General features: G+C 47.9%; 1 protein-coding gene across 2 annotated transcripts in view; it reads left to right on the top strand.

Annotated features, from left to right (window-relative positions):
* The first annotated feature begins 1,706 nt into the window (after positions 1–1,706).
* Positions 1,707–22,729, top strand: part of LOC136581829 (choline kinase alpha-like) — a 74,523-nt gene continuing 53,500 nt past the window's right edge. For both annotated transcript variants that reach the window (XM_066582456.1, XM_066582457.1), the window contains exon 1: positions 1,707–2,056. In XM_066582456.1, the coding sequence (XP_066438553.1) occupies positions 1,821–2,056 (236 nt within the window). In that variant the 5' untranslated portion in view covers positions 1,707–1,820. The remainder of the gene's footprint in view (positions 2,057–22,729) is intronic.

The raw sequence follows: 22,729 nt of genomic DNA, 5'->3' as shown, positions 1-22,729 counted from the left end.
TGCTAGGCGATGACGTAGGAAAAGCAGGAGTTAAAAAAAAATTGTACTAAGCATGTCTGACGGCAAGCTGTGAGGACCATCTGCAGTACGGATGAAGAAAAAGAAAGGCAGTTATGCCTTAAAGGGGTTGTCCCGCGGCAGTAAGTGGGTCTATACACTTCTGTATGGCCATATTAATGCACTTTGTAATGTACATTGTGCATTAATTATGAGCCATACAGAAGTTATAAGAAGTTTTTCACTTACCTGCTCCGTTGCTAGCGTCCTCGTTTCCATGGAGCCGACTAATTTTCGCCGTCTAATGGCCAAATTAGCCGCGCTTGCGCAGTCCGGGTCTTCTTCTTTCCTCAATGGAGCCGCTCGTGCTGGATGCCGGCTCCTTGTAGCTCCGCCCCGTCACGTGCCGATTCCAGCCAATCAGGAGGCTGGAATCGTCAATGGACCGCACAGAAGCCCTGCGGTCCACCGAGGGTGAAGATCCCGGCGGCCATCTTCAGCAGGTAAGTAAGAAGTCACCAGAGCGCGGGGATTCAGGTAAGCACTCTCCGGTGTTCTTTTTTAACCCCTGCATCGGGGTTGTCTCGCGCCGAACGGGGGGGGGGGGGGGGGGGGGGTTGAAAAAAAAACAAAACGTTTCGGCGCGGGACAACCCCTTTAAACCCTTGTTTTTCCCGCGTCATAGCTATCCGCGACCTTTCCGTAATGTGACTTGTGGAAGGGCTGCGATTTTTCTTCCGCTAGCGGGAAAATCACAATTGATTTCTGCTCATGTGCAGGAAAAATAGTTTTTTCCAGAGCATGTTATGGGCGGTATTTGCTGCGGAATCGAGAGGCGGATGTCCGCTCTGGATTCTATAATGCAAATATGTCCATGTGCAGCTGGCCTAATAGTACTCTAAGCTGTGTGAGGCGCACATGTCCCCTCTCCAACAGTATAAGGTTACAGCCTATAATGTTTTTTGGGGACTCCCATCAGCTGCAGCCTAGCGAGCTCTGTAGATACAGTAATGATAGTGTGTACAAGGCAGGAGTCCTGCCGGGCAGCTCCGGGGGACATATTAGCACTTTCTGCTTAGCTTAAGCAGCGCTGCTGATTAGAGCCACCTGATTGGCTCTTCGGCACCACGTGACTACACAGCGTGCACGCGCATTGTCTTCAGCAGCCGTGCACTACACACTACACTTAAGCAGCACGGGGTTAGGGTTTAGGGTTAGGTTCAGGGGTAGGGTTAGTTTTAGGGTTAGTGTTGCTTAAGTAACCCTAAACCTAACCCCGTGCTGCTTAAGTGTAGTGTGTAGTGCACGTCTGCTTAACTGTAGTGTGTAGTGCACGGCTGCTGAAGGCAATGCGCGTGCACGCTGTGTAGTCACGTGGTGCCGAAGAGCCAATCAGGTGGCTCTAATCAGCAGCGCTGCTTAAGCTAAGCAGAAAGTGCTAATATGCCTCCGGGGTACGGGCGGCGGGGAGGAGGGCACAACAACAGTAGGATTAAATAAAGAGCCGTTTGAGGGGCAGTAGGCACTTTTCGGTGAGCTGAGCCAAATGATCCGGGTCACCAAATAAAGCCAAAATTCCCATTACTAGTGCTAAGTTATCAGTGGCGGATGATGGGAGGAGCCATGTAAAACAGCCTGAGTGCAGAGGGCTTTGTGACGTAAGGTAGAGAATCTATTTAAGGGAGAAGCCCAGGGCTCGCCTCTTAGATCCTAACTGTCGGCAGAGGGGTGCAGTTCTTCTCATTTCTGGTTACTAGTGGACTCGTACTGTGATCGCTGCACTCTCTTGCTTAGGGGCGTTTCTGTATTTTTCTTTTACTAGGATGAAGACGAAGTTCGTCTGTGCAGATGAAATCCCGAATTCTCTGGGTTTACTGATCAGTTCGGCCGGAGGGCTGGTGAGCAGTCAGAGATCGTCCGAGGAGGAGGAAAACTGCAGGACTAAGGAAGACGAGCCAGATCCCCGCACCAGGCGCAAGGCTTACCGCTGGTGTAAGGAGTTCCTGCCCGGGGCGTGGAGGTTCCTGGAGGAGGAGCGATTCCAAATCACCATTATACGGTCAGTAGTGTTGCTGTTATTGCCCTCCATGGCGACACTGGTGTCAAGTGACTGTCTTAAGACGTGTCCGAGGCTTGTATCACTTCTCAGCAGCTTCCCCCATTGAAGACTGTGTATAAAGATGGCCAATTCGGTTGTAGCTTTAACCCTATACCTGGCCATGTTTCTCTGCTACATTTGTAAGGCATAAAATATTTAACAGGTCAGATAATCTACTCCTTTCCCTATTTTCAAAGCTCCTGATCTTTGACTAATCGGGACATACATAGCCTAAACCAATGATCATCCAGTCCTAAGGCTGCTTTTACACGGGACAATCTGCCAGGTAACAGATGTCTGAAAGTTTGTCCCTGCGGTAAGGACCCTTGTGCTTTTATAGAGGAACAAACCTCACTAAGGCCTCATGTCCACGGGCAAAAGAATTAAAATCCGCAGCAGATTTTAACTCTTCTCCTGCCCGCGGATCCGCATCCCATAGGGATGCATTGACCACCCGCGGGTAGATAAATACCCGCGGATGGTCAATAAGTGATTTAAAAAAAATGGAGCATGAAAAATTCTGGACCATGCTCCATTTTCGTGCGGGTCTCCCGCGGGCTTCTATTGAAGCCTATGGAAGCCGTCCGGATCCGCGGGAGCCAAAAATCAGATTTTACTCACCCGCTCCGTTTTTCTCATCGTTGCGGCGCCATCTTCTCTCAGTCGCGGCCGGATCATTTTGCTTCGGGCCGGCGCATGCGCGGGGCACGTCACCGACGTCATCCTGCGCATCCGCCGCGCCGAAGAAAGAAGATCCGGCCGCAACGCAGAGAAGATGACGCGGCAGCGAAGTAAGGATCCGGAGCGTGCGGGAGGTGAGCTAATTCTGATTTATTCTTATTTTCAGCGCTCATGTCCGCGGGGCAGGAGGGACCCGCTGCAGATTCTCCATGGAGAATCCGTAGCGGGCCTGATTTTCCCCGTGGACATGAGGCCTAATGAATAGCGGCAGAGCGGGCTGGGGATCATTCTGGCCTGCCAGCCTCCATTCATAGCAGACGGTAGCTCATAAGTGAACGACTGCTTGTTTACACGTAACTATACCTTGTTTTCTGCATGCAGAAACTGAACGACGAATGGGAAATGAAAGCCTTCTCATAGTTGCTCAGTTGATGCATGCAATTACACTGAATGATAATCGTTCAGATTCTCGCTGGATCACAGGAATTTGAATGTTGATCGTTCTTTGGAAGGGTTCCTGTTTATACCTATCTGTATACCTGATGTGCAGTAATACACTGCCAAGGTCCCTGTAGTCGTAAAGTCTCAGCTGTGCATTGACACTGATATGCCCTATGGCAACATGTTCTGCATCTGGTGACTGCAAAAAGGGCAAGCAGAATAGCGGCAGGCTGCACGGGACTGTTGTGCTGTGAACTAGATTTTGTAATGAATTAACAAGCTCCCTGACAAGTCCCTAAGGCTGCCTGCAGATGGGCGGAAATTCCGCCCCTGGAAGCTGCCATAGGATTGCGTTAATAAACACAATCCTATGCAGACGGCCGCGCGAAATCTTGCGCGGCAAACAAATCGCGACATGCGCGATTTCTAGAGCCCAGCACAGAAACGTCACTTGCCATGAAAGAGCCGGGGCCGCGGGAGCAGGTGAGTGACACGCTGCTCTCTGCAGACGCTCGGGTGTCTGTGCGAGGATCCGACCCGGCTGTCTGCAGGCGGCCTTAGGCTAGTTCTAGACTAGCATATTTTAGCTCCATATTTGGTCCATGTTTTGGGGACTGTGATATGGAGCTAATGTAATCCTATGTATCTATTTACATAGCCTTATTTTTTTCGGCCGTTTTTGAAAACTGTGACTTTATTGTTTTTGCTTCTGTATTCCTAATTTTGTTTTTGATAAATGCAGATCAGTATTTGGCCTTTAGAAAAATATATATACAGAGGCAGATATGGACACGGTTGTAATTTTATCTGGAACATGTCTGTAACAAGGATCCATATTACGTATGTTTCCATACGCGCCCCCTCCCTGAAAACAGGCATAGTTTGTCCAATTTTTTTGTAATTTGCTCAGAACTGTATTCTATCATAGATGGAAAAGGAATCAGGACCACGCCTCTGCAATGGAATGTTAGAATGTAGGAAAATAAAGGAACCGCACTTACCTGGTGTGCACGGCACAAGCTGGAAGGGTTAGCTGTCACGCCTGTGGATGGAACACTGTAGATGCTATGGGAGACCCTCTGTCCGGAGGACATTCAAAGGAGAGCAAATGCAGGGAGAATCCTGAGGCACCAAGGTCTCGGATAAAATATCAAAGGAACGTGTAAGAAGAAAAGGTTCTCTTGCTCTGAGATCAGACCCATACATTAAGTTACAAAAATGATCTTGCTTACTTGAATGACCCCCCCCCTCCATTCTCAAGTAAGCAGGATCACATTTTGTAAATCACAGAGTGCAAACCAAGACACCCCCTTTGTTGAGGTTCAAGCAGGCGTGGTATTGTCAGTGACAGATGAGGATGTTGAAATCCGCAAGTATTGGACAAGAAGTCCAGTTTTAATGTATAAATAATATTCAGTGCATAACTAATGGTTAAAAGGACAAAAGTAACCATTAAAAGGGGAAAAAAACACCGCAATGCCTTTCAGAGCTAAAAACATGCTCCATTCTAAGGGCTAATGCCCACGGATGGATTTCCGCTGCGTTACACTGCTGCTATTAGGTTCTATTGAATTCCACAGCGTGAAATAAACCATGGCATGTCCTTTTTGCCACAGGAATACGCACGGCCGACTTCCATTGTAGTCAATGCAAGACAGCCATCACGCTATACTTCCGCTGTCAGTACAGCGGAGGTATCGCGTTTGTACGCGACCCGACTGCCGGCCACATCATGCCCTGTACTGCGCATATTCGACAGGCGGGATACGCACAGCAGATCCAGGAGGTGAGTATGGGGTCTTTGGGGGGGCGCCGTGACGGGACTCTGCTGTGATATTCTGTAGACTGAGTCTGTCATGGCTGTAGGCATGTGCGCTTAAGCACATACATAAACAAAATGAGCTGGCAAATATAAAGACAAAGAAAGTGGATGTAAATCTAAATGACCATTAAAATCAGTTGGCGCCTGGAGGAGTGTCTAACAAATTGTAAGGTGTACCTGAAGTATGTTAGAACCAAATTACGGTCCTTTAGATTCACACCCACCTTCCAGAGCATGCAATTGCATGTCACCTGCAATGTCAGTCTTTTGGCCTGGTGATGTCCTAAAAACGGACTACTTAAAGGAGTTGTCCGGCCACACAGGGTAAAAAATTTTATAATGCTGCTGCTTTCCTTTCAGTAAGGATAGTAACAGACAGCATACAGGGGCTCAAACCGGCCGGCAGATCAGCTGCAATGTCAGTTTCTTACCTTAGATTCTGATCTTCACTGCAGCTTTCAAAGATGGCGCCTCTCTGCGCTCTCCCTCTTCTGTGTGCGCGCTCCCGATGGTAGTAAGAGACATGAAAAGGCAGGATTTCATGGCCTCCCTCAGCTCACGTCCTAGCCCCGCCCACGACACGCCCACCTCTATTGAACTGCTCTACAGTCTCTCCCCGCCCAGGCCCCGCCCCCTGCTGCATACTATAATCAGAAGGGGTGTGACCAGGGGAGACTGCGTTATACACTCATGTCAGGATTAAATCCCGGCATGAGTGTATACAGTGTATAGTGAATGGAGAGGGGCGGGGGAGAGCCCAGAGAGAACTCTCCTGCAGCCCCCCACTGCAAGGCTACCTACTGCCCCCCCACCCTGCTAAAGTGAAACAAAACATTTCCCCACACACACATGCCCTCATAGTGCCCCTCCCACAGCGACCCCCCCCTCACAATGACCCCCCCCACAGTGCACTCTCCCACAGTGCCCCCCTAATGATCCCCCACAGTGCCACAAACAGTGCCCTCTACAGTACCCCCTACACATGCCCCCCAGTGTCACCCCTTCAGTGCCCTCCAAAGTAGCCCCCCTCATTCCCCCCAACCACAGCATTCTCCACAGTCCCCCCTCAACAGTGCCCCCCCAGTATTCCCCCCCACAGTGCCCTCCGCAGTACCCCCCCTACACATGCCACCCCCCAGAGTGCCCCCCCACTGCACTCCAAAGTAGCCCCCCTCCACATGCCCCCCATCCACAGCGTCCCTATACAGTGCCCCCCTGTGACCTCCCCCACAGAGTCCCCCTTTACAGTGCCCACACACAAGTACACTAACAGCACCCCCCCCCTCCCCCCGGGACTTCTGACAGCCGGGTCTCCTGGACATTGCACACACACACACATCACTGCCGCTCACTCGCTCCCCCCCCCCCCACCCCCGGACTGCTGACAGCCACTTGCACACACACATCCATCCATCCATTCTCCCCCCCCCCCCCCCCCACGAGAGCCCGCCCCTCCTCTCATTCTTACCTTGGAGTTGAAGAGCCAGCAGACACGCCTCCCCTGCAGGCAGCTTCCCAGGCTGAAGTTCTTCTGCACATGCGCAGAGCTGTGCTGAAGAGGCGCGTCCCCGGTCGTTCCGACAAGAAGAGGACTAGAGACTTGTCGGAACCAGGAACCATGGCAACCGAGGAGCAACACAGGGGGGGGCAGCCAAGAGGTAAGTGAATAACTTCTGTTTGCCTAATTTACAATGCACAATGTATATTACAAAGTGCATTGTATTGGGCAAACAGAAGTAATGAGACCTAATGTTTATGGCCGGACAACCCCTTTAAGCTTGTAATGTGGAATTCCTGGGCTATTTATGGGACATCACTGATTGTCAGGGCCTCCTATTGAATGCAGTGGTCATGTGGATAAATAACCTGACCATTGTACAGACTGGAGCAGCAGCTGGTGAACAGGAAGCTGTTTTTTAAATATACATTTCATCCCCTTCCCCCACTGTAACTACTAATTGGAAAACCCCTCCAATGCTTCTTTCTGTAGAAATTCTGAACTCTCAAGATGTATCACAGGTTTTTATTTTTCTCTTTTGCAACTTATGACTTGGAGTGAATGTAGTAATGACATAAGCGTTCCATAGCCTGTACTTCCCTGTGTGGAAGACTCACATGAACCTACAAATAGACAACATGCTGCCGGTACTGTCGTCTTATGTCACCGCTGGAAGTTAGGGGTGGGGACATAATACAGCAGTGTTGACATTTGCTGATGCCCTCAGCTTCTGATTGGCTGTGGGCGCTCTCAATCACTAGTCTGTAATTATTATAGGATTCATCATTCAGGTAATGGCCTGATTCAGCACCCTACTGCTACAGTATGTGTAATAATCCTGCTGTGCGCTGACTCGTGCAGATTCTTCCAGTAGAACAAAGCCTTCTGGTTAGTCACTGCAGAGATTCTTTTTGGGATATATGTTTGATCAGTATGTTCAAAAATTGAATGCTAATGGTTCAGTGTAACCACTGCCAGCAACTGATTAGTGAATGATAATTTGTTTGCTTATTCGTCATTCAGTTTAAGCAGTCATAAAAATCCAATGAAAGTCAGCCTGTGCGAACTGGCAGTTGTGAATTTATGAATAACTGCCTGTTGACTCTGAATGGAGGGTGGTGGCCTGAAGCTATCTCCGTCACGCTCCAGCTGCATTCTGTGTAGGAGCATACAGACAACTGTTGAGGACTTAAAGGGGTTTTCCAGGCACAAATACTATTGATGATCTATACCAGTGTTTCCCAAATTCCAGTGCTCATGGACTGCAACAGGTCATGTTTTCAAGATATCCAATAGTGTACACCTGTGGAAATGTCTGAGACGAATACAGTGTTCCCCCAAAGACACTGTCTTATATTAATTTTTGCCTCAAGAGACAGTGTCTATTTCCAGGTGATGTCTTAATACTCGCCTAGCAGGTGCCATCCAGTGCCTGCTAGCTCACTATTTAGTTTTTTTTTGTTTGGTTTTTTTTATGTAGTGTAGCTAGGGCTTAGTTTTTATTTTCTATTTGGGGGGGGGGCTTATATTTCAAGCCCCCCTCTCCTGAAAATCAGGGTAGGTCTTATTTTCAGGGAAACACTGTACAATAATCAAATCACCTGTACAATACCAAGGAAATCCTGAAAACCTTAAAGGGGTTGTCTCGCAAAAGCAAGTGGGGTTAAGTACTTCTGTATGGCCATATTAATGCACTTTGTAATATACATTGTGCATTAAATGAGCCATACAGAAGTTATTCACTTACCTGCTCCGTTGCTGGCGTCCCCGTCTCCATGGCTCCGTCTAATTTCGGTGTCTTCTTGCTTTTTTAGACACGCTTGCGCAGATGGGTCTTCTCCCTTCGGATCGGCAGCAGCGGCGTTTTGGCTCCGCCCCCTTGTACGCGTCATCGCGTAGCTCCGCCCCATCACACGTGCCAATTCCAGCCTCCTGATTGGCTGGAATCGGCACATGTGATGGGGCGGAGCTACGAGATGACGCGTACAAGGGGGCGGAGCCAAAACGCCGCTGTTGCCGAGCCGAAGGGAGAAGACCCATCTGCGCAAGCGTGTCTAAAAAAGCAAGAAGACACCGAAATTAGACGGAGCCATGGAGACGGGGACGCCAGCAACGGAGCAGGTAAGTGAATGACTTCTGTATGGCTCATATTTAATGCACGATGTATATTACAAACTGCATTAATATGGCCATACAGAAGTACTTAACCCCACTTGCTTTCGCGAGACAACCCCTTTAACTGTTGGGGGTTGGTGAATACTGGAGTTAAAACACTGATCTATACTGATGACAGGTCATTAATAGTTGATTGACTGGGGTCTGCGGCTCAAGAACCCAGCTGATCAGTTGAGTCGGCACATGCTGTCAGAGCTGCTTTACATGGGTTGGGGTGGAAGCTGCTGCTCCAAACCTTGTGTAGTGGCCAGCCTTTGTAACTGTAGGCTGGGATCTTACTTGAATTCAGTGGGAGCTATGCAGCTGATTGGCTGATCAACTGCAGACCCTGACTAATCAACTATTAATGACCTATCCTGAACATAGAGATCTTCTTCAGCATGTCTATACAGTTTGACAGTGGTGACACTGCTCCATTCACTTAAATGGAAACTGCCGGAGATAGCTGTTAAAATTTGGAGATTCATCAGAAAAGATACTATGGATCGATGTGGGTCCCAGCGGTCAGCCCCCCACCTATCCATAAGTTATCACCTACCCTGTGAATGGGGGATGACTTTCTGAGAGGAATTTGCCTAAAGTCTAGTACTCTGATGAGCCCTCAGATTCTGGGTGAAACATGGAATGCCATAAAAATACCACAAGTTAATATTATGGGCACCCTAGGGTTTTCATAGTGGGCAGGGGAGATATTGTGCAGATGGGAATACCACTTTAGTATGCAAGTAGCATTTCCCCAGTCGTCTCCAGGACAGCACCAATTGAGATTGCCTCCTCCTGATAGGACAGGAACATACTGAGAGGTTAAAAGCTCCCCCCCTTCCCCACTTTCCTCAGTGTCTTCCTGTCCTGCCAGGAGGCAGGATCTCTGAGAGGGGCTGGTGGAGAAGCCAGCCAAAGCATACTCACGGGCGGATCAGAGGGCAGTGGGTCAGCCTGTCCTCCCTTCCCAGCCAGACGACTCCCGGGACGCCACATGGGGTGGTAGCCCCCGGGCCAGGTTCCTCCCGCGGCGGCCCATGGGGGGTACAAAGCGGGAGCCTCAGCCCCCCTCCTCCTCGTATAGTCACAGCGCGGCGCTCCAGGAAGCCCTTTGACAGCGGGGTGTCACGTCACGTGTCCAGCGTGGTGACGTCATCACGCTCGCATCAGATGCATGGAGGGGGCGGGGCTTAGCGCAGGAGCGCAAAAAATTCAAAATAAGGAACCTGAGAGAAGCCAGAAGGTGGACCAGCACTACAGGTCGCAGGGTGTCTGCAGCACCGGTATAGTAATGAGTGCTCCAGCCCCAGAGACAGCTGAAACCTCAGCCTCAGCGGCCGTAAGTAGCCAGTGCGGCAAAAAATACAAATGCAAAAATCCCGTGTATTATGTATGGAAAATTGCATATTTACCTGCAAAAATGCTCTTTTGTCAGGGAGCTAAAAAAGATGCTCCCCCAGAACAAAACTCAAAAAATGCGTGGAGGCGGGACAAGACTGCCAGCTACGTACCAGGGCCTTTATGCAAGGCGTGCGTAGCTAGGCTAGTCAAAGACGAATCGGGAGGACGTTAGGAAGCTGGTGAAAGAGGAGGTTCGATCAGCCCTAACGTCACAGATAGCGCCGCCAGCTAAGCGCCAGAAAAAGGCGTACGTTCCCGACGAGCCTTCCGACTCCGAGAGTTCAATCGGGTCGGAGCAAGAGGAATCGGCGGCCGAGGAGTCCTCAGATGAGGAGGACTACAAAAAGTACCTATTTCATCAGGACGACTTAACGGAACTGATTAAGTCGGTCAGGGCTACCCTAAAAATGGAAGAGCCCAGGGAACCATGCACCCTGCAGGATGAGATATTTGGGGGACTAGGGGAGAGGCGTAAGCATACCTTCCCTGTCCACAAAAACATCATTAGAATTATTCAAAAAAATCGTGGGAGGCAGCGGCAAACATACTCAGGCCAGGTAACGCAGCCACTTGCGTGACGCGGGCTCTGGGACTATGGCTAGAACAGCTGGAGCTACATTTAACTAATAAAACGCCAAGGGAACAGATCCTAAGCTCGCTCCCTATCCTGCGGATGGCAACAAGTTTCCTAGCAGATGTAGCAGCCGAAACAGTCAAGCTCTCGGCGAAAGCTACAGCCCGATCTAACTCAGCCAGACGGGTGTTATGGCTGAAGTCGTGGTCAGACGACCTAGCCTCTAAAAATAAGCTATGCGACCTCCCGTTCTACGGCCAGTTTCTGTTCGGACCGGACTTAGACAAGATCCTGGAGAAGGCGGCCGACAGAAAGGGGGTTCCCGGAAGAAAAGCGACAGAGAGGGAAGACCTTCCGTGCCCCAGTGCAACAGCCCGAGACCTACCGAGGCAAGGGCAAGACGGGACGTTGGAGTTACCCTAAGGGGGGCAGAGGAAGGAATATCTTCTTTAACCCCCACCAGGGAGAGCCAAAAAGCAGAGACCCCCTGACGTCATCCCCGTAGGGGCAAGGCTGGGGAGCTTTGCGGATCAATGGGCCGCGATTTGCGAAGGCACATGGATCCCAAAGATCTTACAGCAGGGATACCAGATAGAACTGGTGTCCCTCCTCAGAAGGAAATTTGTTACCACAGGAGGTTCAGGGCAACAGTTACACCTACTAAGGCAAAGCGTTCGGGAGCTACAACAACTAAACGCAATATCCCCCGTACCTCGAAACGAGGAAACCCAGGGCCATTATTCCAGGCTCTTCCTAGTGAGAAAACCCTGCGGGAAACAGAGGATGATAGTGAATCTGAAGCCTCTGAACGCCTGCGTCAGATACAGGAAATTCAAAATGGAGTCCATCTCAGCAATAAAGTTGATTCCCAGAGGGGCCTACATGGCATCCATCCATCTAAAAGACGCTTATTTCCACGTGCCGATCCACAAGGGATCCCAGAAATACCTAAGGTTCGCAGTGGGTATGGGCAAAGGAATAGAGCACCATCAATTCAGATGCCTGCCTTTCGGGATTTCCTCAGCACCCAGGATTTTCACCAAAATTATGGCAGAGGTAGCCGCCTACCTGAGGAAGAAGTCGATCCTAATAATACCCTACCTGGACGATATTTTGATAATAGCAGAGTCCAGGGAGCTCCTAACAAAATACCTGGAGATAGTGCCAGAACCCGTCCCTAGGATGGGTCATAAACTGGGAAAAATCCAGCTTAAACCCTGGCAAGGAAAAAACGTTTCTGGGCATAGCGCTCAACTCAGAATCTCAATGCGCCTGCCTGCCCGAGGAAAAAATACAAAAAATCCGACGGCTGGTCAAAATCTTCCTACGGAGACAATCATGCACAATTCGGGAAGCCATGTCTCTCCTGGGAAGCCAGACGTCATGCATTCCAGGAGTAGTATGGGCCCAGGCTCACACCAGAGCTCTGCAAGCCTCAGTCCTATCCACGTGGGACAAAAAACAGTCCTCTCCAGGGGCAAGAATGTACATCCCAAACACAGTAAAAACATCCCTGCGTTGGTGGACATCCCCAGCGAACCTGCAGAGAGAGGTCCACTGGATACAGAACCCGACCACGCACATCACAACGGACTCAAGCGCTTGGGGATGGGGAGCGCATGTGGGGGACCAGTTCCTTCAGGGCCTATGGCCACAGAGGATGAGACCAATCCTCAAATTACAGGGAACTACAGGCCGTATGGCAGGTCCTACAGCAGTTAGGAAACTCGCTACAGAACCAGCACATAAAGATATTGTCGGACAATACCACCGTGGTCGCCCATATTTGGCACCAGGGGGGCACAAGGTTTCCCGCCCTGCAAAACATCGCGCAAAAAAAATTCCGCTGAGTAGAGGGCCGGATCCTTTCAATCACGGCAACACATTTGAAGGGGACACTAAATCAAAAAGCGGATTTTCTCAGCAGGAGGCAGTTAGACCCAGGAGAGTGGTCTCTCTCCCAGGAAGCATTCAGAATCCTGACCAACCGGTGGGGGACCCCACAATTAGACCTATTCGCAACCAGGGAGAATGCCAAAGTAAGCAACTTCTCCCTCCGGCCAGGAGATCGTCCTACAGCAATAGATGCCCTAGGCCAGGATTGGGGAGAGGGGCTGGCGTACGCCTTTCCTCCGATATAGCTGATCCCCAGGGTCTTACAACATTTCAGAACCCAGGTATGCACACTAATCCTGGTGACCCTCTTCTGGCCCAAGAGAAGTTGGTTCGGTCTCCTGACAACACTGAGCATCCAGGACCCAGTCACCTTTCCTACCTGGACAGACCTGCTATCACAGGGGCCACTGAACCACCCGGGCATAGACAGGCTCCATTTAACAGCATGGCTCTTGAGGAATCCTCACTAAGAGGGAAGGGGTTCTCAGAGTGGTCGAAACACTAATGTCCAGCAGGAAAAAGACGACCCACCTTATCTACCAGAAGGTTTGGAGAAGGTTTTTCTCATGGAGACAGGGAAGGGATTCCCGGGATTCCATCCCGGATATCCCTCTGATGTTAGAGTTCTTGCAGGAAGGTCTAGAAATGGGCCTCTCTCCAAATACCCTGAGAGTCCAGATCGCAGCCCTTAGCGCTATATGCGACACAAAGTTCGCAGAAAACAGATGGGTCAGCAGGTTCCTGACAGCAGCAGCTAGACTGCGACCCAGGCCCATAAATGTTTGCCCAGACTGGAACCTTAATTGGGCCCTAAAAGCCATGACAACGGAACCATTCAAGCCGATCGAAGCATTACCGATAAAAATGCTTACGATCAAGACTATTTTCCTAGTAGCCATCACCTCCGCAAGGCGCGTTGCAGGCCCTGTCCATTCGCCACCCGTTCCTGAAAATCTCGGACTCCAAATTAGTATTTAAAACGGACCCTGCCTTCATGCCGAAAGTAGTATCACATTTTCATAGGTCACAAGACCTAATTCCCTCCTTCAGTAAGCCTAAAAACGAAGAAGAAAAAACCCTAAACTGCCTGGACGTTAGGAGGGCAGTCCTAGGCTACATAGACGCGACAAGCCACTGGAGACGGGACGACAACCTGTTAGTCCAGTTCAGTGGCCCAAACAAAGGGAGCAAAGCAGCGAAAAGCTCCATAGCCAGGTGGATCCGCCTAGCCATCATAGAGTCCTATAAGGCCCTCGGGAAGGAAATCCCTTTAGCTCTTAAAGCCCATTCTACAAGGGCAGTAGCATCCTCGTGGGCCGAACATAGCTCAGCTTCGGTCGAGCAGATATGCAAAGCCACAGTCTGGAAGAAACCCCACACGTTTATTAAACACTATAGGGTAAAAGTGCAGCAGGACGAGGACATGGCCTTCGGCCGCAAAGTCCTCTCGGCAGCAATCCCACCCTAATAAACCTTAGTTGGTACATCTTAATTGGTGCTGTCGTGGAGACGACTGGGGAAAAAATAGATTATACCTACCCGATAATCGGGTTTCCAGTAGTCTCCACGACAGCACCTGTACATTCCCTACCTAAATTGATAGAAAAGAAATTATAGAATATAATTTCCCCCCAAAAAACCCCAGTTGGGGGAAAAAAATTTAATTTAAGCTCCTACCCCGGCAATTCGTTAGAATCCACTGAGGGAAGGGGGGGGGGGGGGGGGAGCTTTTAACCTCTCAGTATGTTCCTGTCCTATCAGGAGGAGGCAATCTCAATTGGTGCTGTCGTGGAGACTACTGGAAACCCGATTATCGAGTAGGTATAATCTATTTTTTCGCTGACTAGGATAAAGATAATCTTCAGTCTGCATGTAATTGTTACCATGTTGTGTATGGATGGCAGCTGTAGCATACTCGCCTTGTCCAGTGTGAATTTATATTCATGTTTTTTCACTTTTTATGGAGGTGGATGAGCAAAAAACAGCAATTCTGTGGGTTTTTTTTACATTCAGTGTCCTATTCCAAGATAGTCCTATCAGAGATTGGCATCTATTTCTGTGTGACTGTGCATATGGAAATGGCAGTTAAGCTCATTAGACCTCCACGTCCAGAATGAGCAAGGATATAAATGAGTAAAATACAAGTTATATAGTTTTATGTGAAAATATTCAGTATATCAATCTTCTCAGCTCCTCCTGCTCTATAACTTAAAGGGGTTGTCCCGCAGAAGCAAGTGCAGTTATGCACTTCTGTATGGCCATATTAATGCACTTTGTAAAAAACATCGTGCATTAAATATTGGCCATACAGAAGTTATATACTTACCCCCTCCGGTGCTGGCGTCCCCGTCTCCATGGCGAAAACCAAACTTCTGCTCTGGTCGCCGCAACAGTCGCGCTTGCGCAAAAGAATCCTCTTCTGGAGGGACAGAGCTCACGAGCTGCGTCCTGGCTCCTCCGCCTTCTCAGCATCATCGCGTAGCTCCGCCTCCGTCACGTGGTGCTGATCAGCCAATGAGGTGGCTGTAATCGGCAGTGGAGCTCAGAATGGAGAAGAACATCCACGGTGCACCATGGGAAATGACGGCGACCATCTTGGAAGAAGATTTTTATAACTTCATGAAACAGCTTCATGGTAGAAACACTCTAAAAAAAACAATTTACATGGGTAGTTTATGATGCTTGCTTAACATGGGGGACTGGGGTGTGAAAAAGTTTTCGTTTTGGCCGCGGGACAACCCCTTTAAGGCTTGCTGAATGAACTGCCTTCTCACTGTGACATGTACCCTTTAAGAATAGCAGAATGGACTCCGAAGACAAAAACACAGACTGCCTGTCCACAGCCGTGACGGAATATCACTAGCGATATTCTGCCGTGGGGGAGGTGGTGGGAGCACTGACAGGTCTCTGCAATGAGCCTATCTAAAAGATAGGCTCACTGCGGCAAATCGAGCATGCCACGATTTTAATCCCGCAAGTAGAGAATCTGTATGACTTTCCGCTTGTGGATGTCAAGCTGCGCTTTCCATAGTTATCCTATGGAAAGCTTTTCATAGCGGGGTCCGGGGGCGTTTTTTTTTTTTTCCGCTGTGGATCACACTGACTATCATTCGTGGACAGGCTGCCTTAGTCACACATTACAATTTTAGTCAAATACTGCTACATTATATGCTGCGGGTGTGTAACATGCTTATGAAGCATTCTGGAGTTTACTTTAATTGTTCTGAGTGGCTGCAGAAGGCTTTGCTGCAGAAGCTTTTTTTTAAATCTCTGGGATGAGGTTTGCAGACCATGAATTGGTAGACTGGTTAACTGGCAATTTAAGGCCCTTTTACACACAATTATGGCCGCCTGCATACGGGCGGGTCGGATCCGGCGGTGAGAATTCTCGCCGCGGGACTCGACCCCAGCACCTGCAGGCAGGAGCGCGTACTCACCCGCGCCCGGCGGCCTCGGCTCTTTCATGTGCCGGGTGCCGGGCAGCCGACGCATGCGCAGACTGGAGCCGGCGGCCGGGTGAGTGACGTTTCTGTGCGAGGCTCTGCGAGCCCCGCACAGAAATAGGACATGCCGTGGTTTGTTTGCCTCGCGACATTTCGCGCGGCCAAACCGCGGCCGTCTGCATGAGGAGTGCGTATTGTAATGCACTCCTATGCAGCCTTTTAGTGGCGGAAATCCCGCCGCGGGATTTCCGCCCGTCTGCAGGCGGCCTATCGCTCAAATTTTTTTCAAAAGAGGTGAGCTGTAGGGCTAATGCCCCCGGCCGGATTTCGGCACGGAAATCTGCGGCGTTACTCCGCAGCTGTTAGGTTCTATTGAACCTAATAGCTCAATGTTCACGCTGCAGAATTCCGCAGCGTGAAACCGTGGCATGTTCTATTTGCCGCGGGAATACACGCAGCCAGCTTCCATTGTAGTCAATGGAAGCTGGCCATCGGGCCATAGTTCCGCAGTGAGCACAGCGTCATGCGCTGTACTGCGCGTCAGGCGAGACGCGCACAGTGGATTTGCAAGTGAATATGTTTTTTTTTGGGGGGGGAGCGCAGTGACTGACTGTGCTGCGATATTCCGCCCATACTCGTGGAAATGTGAAGCCATTGTGTAGCTTATCGTTTAGCACTCTTTCAGCCTACATAAAAATAAGCATTAAAGGGGTTGTCTCGCGAAAGCAAGTAGGGTTCAGCACTCCTGTATGGCCATATTAATGCACTTTGTAATATACATCGTGCATTAAATATGAGCCATACAGAAGTTATTCACTTACCTGCTCCGTTGCTGGCGTCCCCGTCTCCATGACTCCATCTAATTTCGGGGTCTTCTTGCCTTTTTAGACGCGCTTGCGCAGAAGGGTCTTCTCCCTTCTGGTCGGCCCGGGCACGAGCGGCGTTCTGGCTCCGCCCCCTTGTACGCGTCATCACGTAGCTCCGCCCCGTCACGTGTGCCGATTCCAGCCAATCAGGAGGCTGGAATCGGCAATGGACCGCACAGAGCCCACGGTGCACCATGGGAGAAGACCCGCGGTGCATCGTGGGTGAAGATCCCGGCGGCCATCTTGGAGAAGGAAGAAGTCGCAGAGCGGGGATTCGGGTAAGTAATAAATTTTTTTTATTTTAACACATCCCTTGGGTTTGTCCTGCGCCGAACGGGGGGCCTATGCAAAAAAAAAAAAAAACCCGTTCCAGCGCGAGACAACCCCTTTAAGTAGTTCACTATTTGTTTAATTTAAATGGCATCTTAGAAAGACTTGAAGGAGAGATGATTGTTTGCTCAATGACTGTTTACTCATTCCAGCAGAAGACAATGCCTCTTCTTCACACTAATTAAAAATCTGCTAGCCAGAGTTTTCTTCACATAAACACAAGCCCACCTGAGAAAGTGTTTTCATTGGCCAATGAGGGAAATGGAGGCTATTTCAGATGATCTGTACATTTAAATGTTCAGCATTTTATGCAAAAAAGTTGTTGATTTGTTAAGTCTTAAGTGTTCAAACGATCGTTGCGTGTAAAAGGGCCTTAAGAATCACATTTAAAGTATATGGCACAGGACATGAATTACCGTATATACCGGCGTATAAGACAACTTTTGAACCCCGAAAAATCTGCTCTGCAGTCGGGGGTCGTCTTATGCGCTGGTAATACAAAAAAAAAAAGTGTAAAAAAAAAAAAATTTATTACTCACCTCCCACGGCGTTCTGTCGCGCTCCGGCAGGATGTCGCTCGGTCCGGCAGGCTGTCGCCCGCTCCTCGTCCCCGCCGCAGCATAGCTTTCTGAATGCGGGGCTTGAAATCCCCGCTTCCAGAAAGCTAATACACACGCCGGCAGCCATGACAGCATTGAATGGCTGTGATTGGCTAAAGCACACGTGGCTTCAGCCAATCACACTATTCAATGACATCATTGAATGGCTGTGATTGGCTGAAGGCGCACGTGTTAGCAATCACACCCATTCAATGATGTCATTGAATAGTGTGATTGGCTGAAGCCACGTGTGCTTTAGCCAATCACAGCCATTCAATGATGTCATGGCTGCCGGCGTGTGTATTAGCTTTCTGGAAGCGGGGATTTCAAGCCCCACATTCAGAAAGCTATGCTGCGGCGGGGACGAGGAGCGGGTGACAGCCTGCCGGACCGAGCGACATCCTGCCGGAGCGCGACAGAACGCTGTGGGAGGTGAGTAATAAAATTTTTTTTTTTTTCTCCACTGAATACCGGCGTATAAGGTGACAGTTGGGGGGTCGTCTTATACGCCCCGTCGCCTTATACGCCGGTATATACGGTAATGGTTAATTAGTTCTCTGCTGAATGAGTGAATTTAAAGTGGGTCAGCTTTACACAAGATCATTGTGACCTAACTTGGTATACAGCCAAAGTAATCCCATGCTGGTACTTATTTAACCTTTTATTAGGCTGATATTTTTTGTTTTTTCATCCCCATTTTCTGAGAACCCTAACTTTTTTTTTAAATTTAATATCGATGTAAGTTTTTGTTTTTTTTTAAGTGGTACAATTTTGGGTTACGTATACTATTTTGAAAAATTTTAATAACTTCGCTTGAGCAAGTCTGTTTTCATTTTAGAAATCTATACCCCCCTTTACTTAAAAAAAAAAAAAAATACTAATTTAACCTGTTATAGACCACAATATGCCTGTTTTGAGGTCTACCTGCTTTAAACCTGCATAAACATCTTTTAAGGCGGAGTCTTGTCTGACTGCCAGCCAGGTTCCTGCTCGAACAGCAGACAGTAGCAGAGAAACTTCAGATCCGGGCAGTCGAACTGCAACACGTAAGCAGATGAAAGGGGAAGGGAGCTCCTTCTGTCACCGATCAAAACACTGCAACACTAATCACTGTGGCAGAAATGTTCTTTTAACTTTTGCAACAAATTATTCACCGAAAAGAACTTTACTGATATATAAAAAATAACTTTTATTAAATCCTTCTAAAAAAGCTTGTGTGAAATTAAAAGAAGTCATGCGACTCCACCAGCAAGAATATTGGATGTGCTGGCACCCACTCAGAGGAAAATACTATTTGAGATATTTACCCTCAAGATTAATTCAATCACTTATATGTCCATCCATAAGGTAAAGAGTAAGGATAAACCAGATCATATATCCAAACTCACTGCTCTTATGGAGCTCCTTCAAACAATAAAGAGCCTTTGTGGAGCATCCTATTATATCTTGTATCACCAATTGCCGGAGCTTTATTTAAACAAACATCACATCGACGCGTTTCTTTTAGTGCCAAATATGGTCACTATTTCATCAGGATGGATACTAGTGGTTCATATGGGTATAAGCAACCCACTGAATTACTTGTTTTATACAGTTTTCTGCTCCAACCCTCAGAAGAGGGGGCTTATTCACATTGATATTGTCATGGATAGAAAGCCGTATTGACAATAGTCATGCAATAGTGTTATTAACTCAGGTAAATAAAGAGTCAAACACTCCAAGAGGTAAGTTCAAATACAAATATGTGCTCCTGCCCTCATTTACGGGGCGGACTAGATGGTAAAATCTGTATTAATGAAAACAGATTTTCATGATATTGATAGTCTGCTGTTACTAATCAGTTAGAATGGAGACACATATACTCAGGTTCACATTGGTGCAACCAGCTGTGTAAATCCATGAAACTGAATAATACTAGATCAAATAGCCCTGGTCTAAGCTCATATCCCACAAATATATAATTGCTGGGATCGATATGTAATTTAGAACCAGAGGAGACTATCAGAGCCCACCGCTGCAAGATTAAGATAGTTAGCAGGACAAGCTCAAGCCCCTATGCAGAGGGCAAACATGTCAGCCGCACCGGCCGTGATAATAGGACATAGATGGTATGTGGGTGCAAACACCGTTCTTTTATCCACATAGCTCTGCCTAATCCCACCCCTGGGGTGGATACCATTCCTCCAATCAAACACCTTCCTTACTACACAACTCCGTACGAGCCGGGTGATGGCAAAACGTCATCGCGCATCGACGTACTGACGTATCCTAGCGTGATCACGTGACCATAGACTGATGACGCAAGGATGTCACGTGACTCATCCCGGGCAAGATGTTAATCCCTGATATAATCGATTTGACTGGATTAACTAGCGCACGCGCAGATCGGCTATCATCTCCCGATCCGCTATAAAAGATGACCGTGATGAATACTAAACCATCCGTCGGGCTCTAATGAACTGGCTCTTAGGAATCCCACGTTTCAATGGTAGAGGATGGTGGCTAGTCCAGTGGAGCAGAGTATTGGTTGCAGTTTCTTTACGGAAGATTGTGGTTGCAATACGATGTCCCTCCGTCCGTGAGATACTCAGATCCAGAAACGGTATCTTGTCACGATTGATCTCTGATGTCAACAAAAGATTCAGGTTGTTATTGTTGAGGTGCGCCACGAATTTAATAAATTCATCAGCGCCACCTGTCCAGAGTATTAGAACGTCGTCGATATATCTAAGCCAGAGTTCTATCGACGACGTCCATTTTTCATTTTCTTCACAAAAAACTCTGTCTCCTCCCACCAGCCCAGGAATAAATTGGCATAACTGGGGGCACACGGGCTCCCCATAGCCGTACCCCTGAGCTGGTGGTAGAATTTTCCTTCGAACAAAAAATAATTATGTTCGAGGATAAAGGACAGAAGACGTATCAATAATGAGTTGTGAGCTCTAAGATGAGTCCCTCTTTGATTTAAATAGAACTGTACAGCCTCCAATCCCTGCTTATGTGGGATGGAGCTATACAGGGACTCCACGTCAAAGCTTGCAAACATAGTGTCCGATGATAAGGAGACATCTTCCAATCTTTTCAGAACATCCGTTGTATCTCTGGTATATGATGGCAACGCTTCAACAAATGGTCTTAGGATCTGATCCAAATATCTACTTGCTCCTTGGGTTAGACTCTCTACACCCGACACAATGGGTCTTCCTTTGAGGGATTCTAACCCCTTGTGTATCTTTGGTAGTCCATAGAATACAGCGATCAGTGGTTTTTTTAGGATACAAGAAAAGGAATTCGTTGTTTCGAATAAGGAGGTCAGATTTAGCCATGGTAAGTATGTTATTCAATTCATTTTGGAAGCGATCTGTGGGGTCACATTCCAGAATTTTATACATAGATCTATCCTTCAATATTCGGAGGCACATATCGTGCTACTTTTCACGATCTAGTACCACGATGTTGCCCCCTTTATTTGAAGATTTTACCACAATACTTGAGTCCTTTTCAAGCTCAATGAGAGCCTTCTTCTCTTCTGGTGTCAAATTATGATGTTTAAACTTGACTTTATTTGAAGAGAGATCTTTAAGGTCTCTATTCACCATTGACTCAAATAGATCTATAAACGGATAATCACCTGATGGTGAGCTAGTATTTTTTGGCTTAAGCTCAGTGAAGGGACCCACACCTGGATCCCTTTCTCCCTCCTGTTCCAACGCTATCAATGTCTCAAGTGCTTCCTGATCGCTGGGGTCTAAACCTAATTCGGTACATTTTTTTTCTTTCCTTCGACTGCAAAATGTTTCCTCCACTGCAGTTTCCTCAGAAATAGAGAAATATCTTTAGTCCAAGTAAAGCAATCGTATCTGTTCGTCGGTATAAATGATAACCCCCTTTTTAATAGAGACTGTTCGTTATCTGATAAAGTTCTCGATAAGTTCATGATTTGTAATTCTGCCTCCATTAGCCGATTCTCTTTATATAAAGTGTTCATGGTTCCAGAAATAGACATCCATTTCTACTGGAAATTGCCTAGATGGCCCCGATCTCTCAACATGTAGTGAGAGATCGGTTGACCTAAAAAACGGCCCTCATTATGACCAAATCTAGCTCTTTCTTGGCCTGGTTCTATTACCTCCCCTGCCTTTAGACCTCCCGGAGAATTGTCCCCTCTTTGATGATTCGTTACTCGACAAATCACCCTCTAACGAACTATATTCTGATTCAGTGTGAGGTCGGGATTCATAGACTGTTTTCTTTAAAGTCGTTCATATCCCTATTGAACTGAAAGTGTTTTCGTTCTTTCAAATGACAAGTAAATTTTTCAATTGTCAGTTTTAGGGTGTTTTCTCTTATCAAAATCTTGTTCACTCGAGAATTTTTTGGTCTCTTTAATCAATTCCTCAAGAGCTTTACTGTTTTTTTTTCAAGATTTTTTCTCATCTTCCAATAGAAGATTCATGAAGCGGAAGGAACATTCTGTTGCTTCTTGTTCCCACCTATTCATGAAGGGGCTGTTTCTTAATTTGGGGGGAGGTAGAACCTGGACCCTCAGTCCACGGGGCACAATTTTACTTTCCAAATAATTGGAGAGGCCCTGGACCTCCCACCACGATCTCACGAAGTCTTTGTAGACCTTCGTAAGATTTTTGAAGGCTTGATTACTCGATGTAACTTGTGTCTGCACGTCCAATTCTTGATTTGAAAAGACAGATTTTGCTTCTGACAGCCAGGGCACAGTATCAATGTGTCCTGACAGGAAACCTGCCATACTTAACAATTTTAGACTAATCACTGTGGCAGAAATGTTCTTTTAACTTTTGCAACACATTATTCACCGAAAAGAACTTTACTGATATATAAAAAACTAGCTGATATACCCGGCTTCGCCCGAGTTAATTTGGTACTGGTGTTTATCTGGTGTTCACACGG

The sequence above is a fragment of the Eleutherodactylus coqui genome, chromosome 11 (genome assembly GCF_035609145.1).
Source record: "Eleutherodactylus coqui strain aEleCoq1 chromosome 11, aEleCoq1.hap1, whole genome shotgun sequence".
Lineage (NCBI taxonomy): Eukaryota > Metazoa > Chordata > Amphibia > Anura > Eleutherodactylidae > Eleutherodactylus > Eleutherodactylus coqui.
Note: the sequence above shows the minus strand (reverse complement) of the source record. Positions and strands in the feature narration are given on the sequence as shown.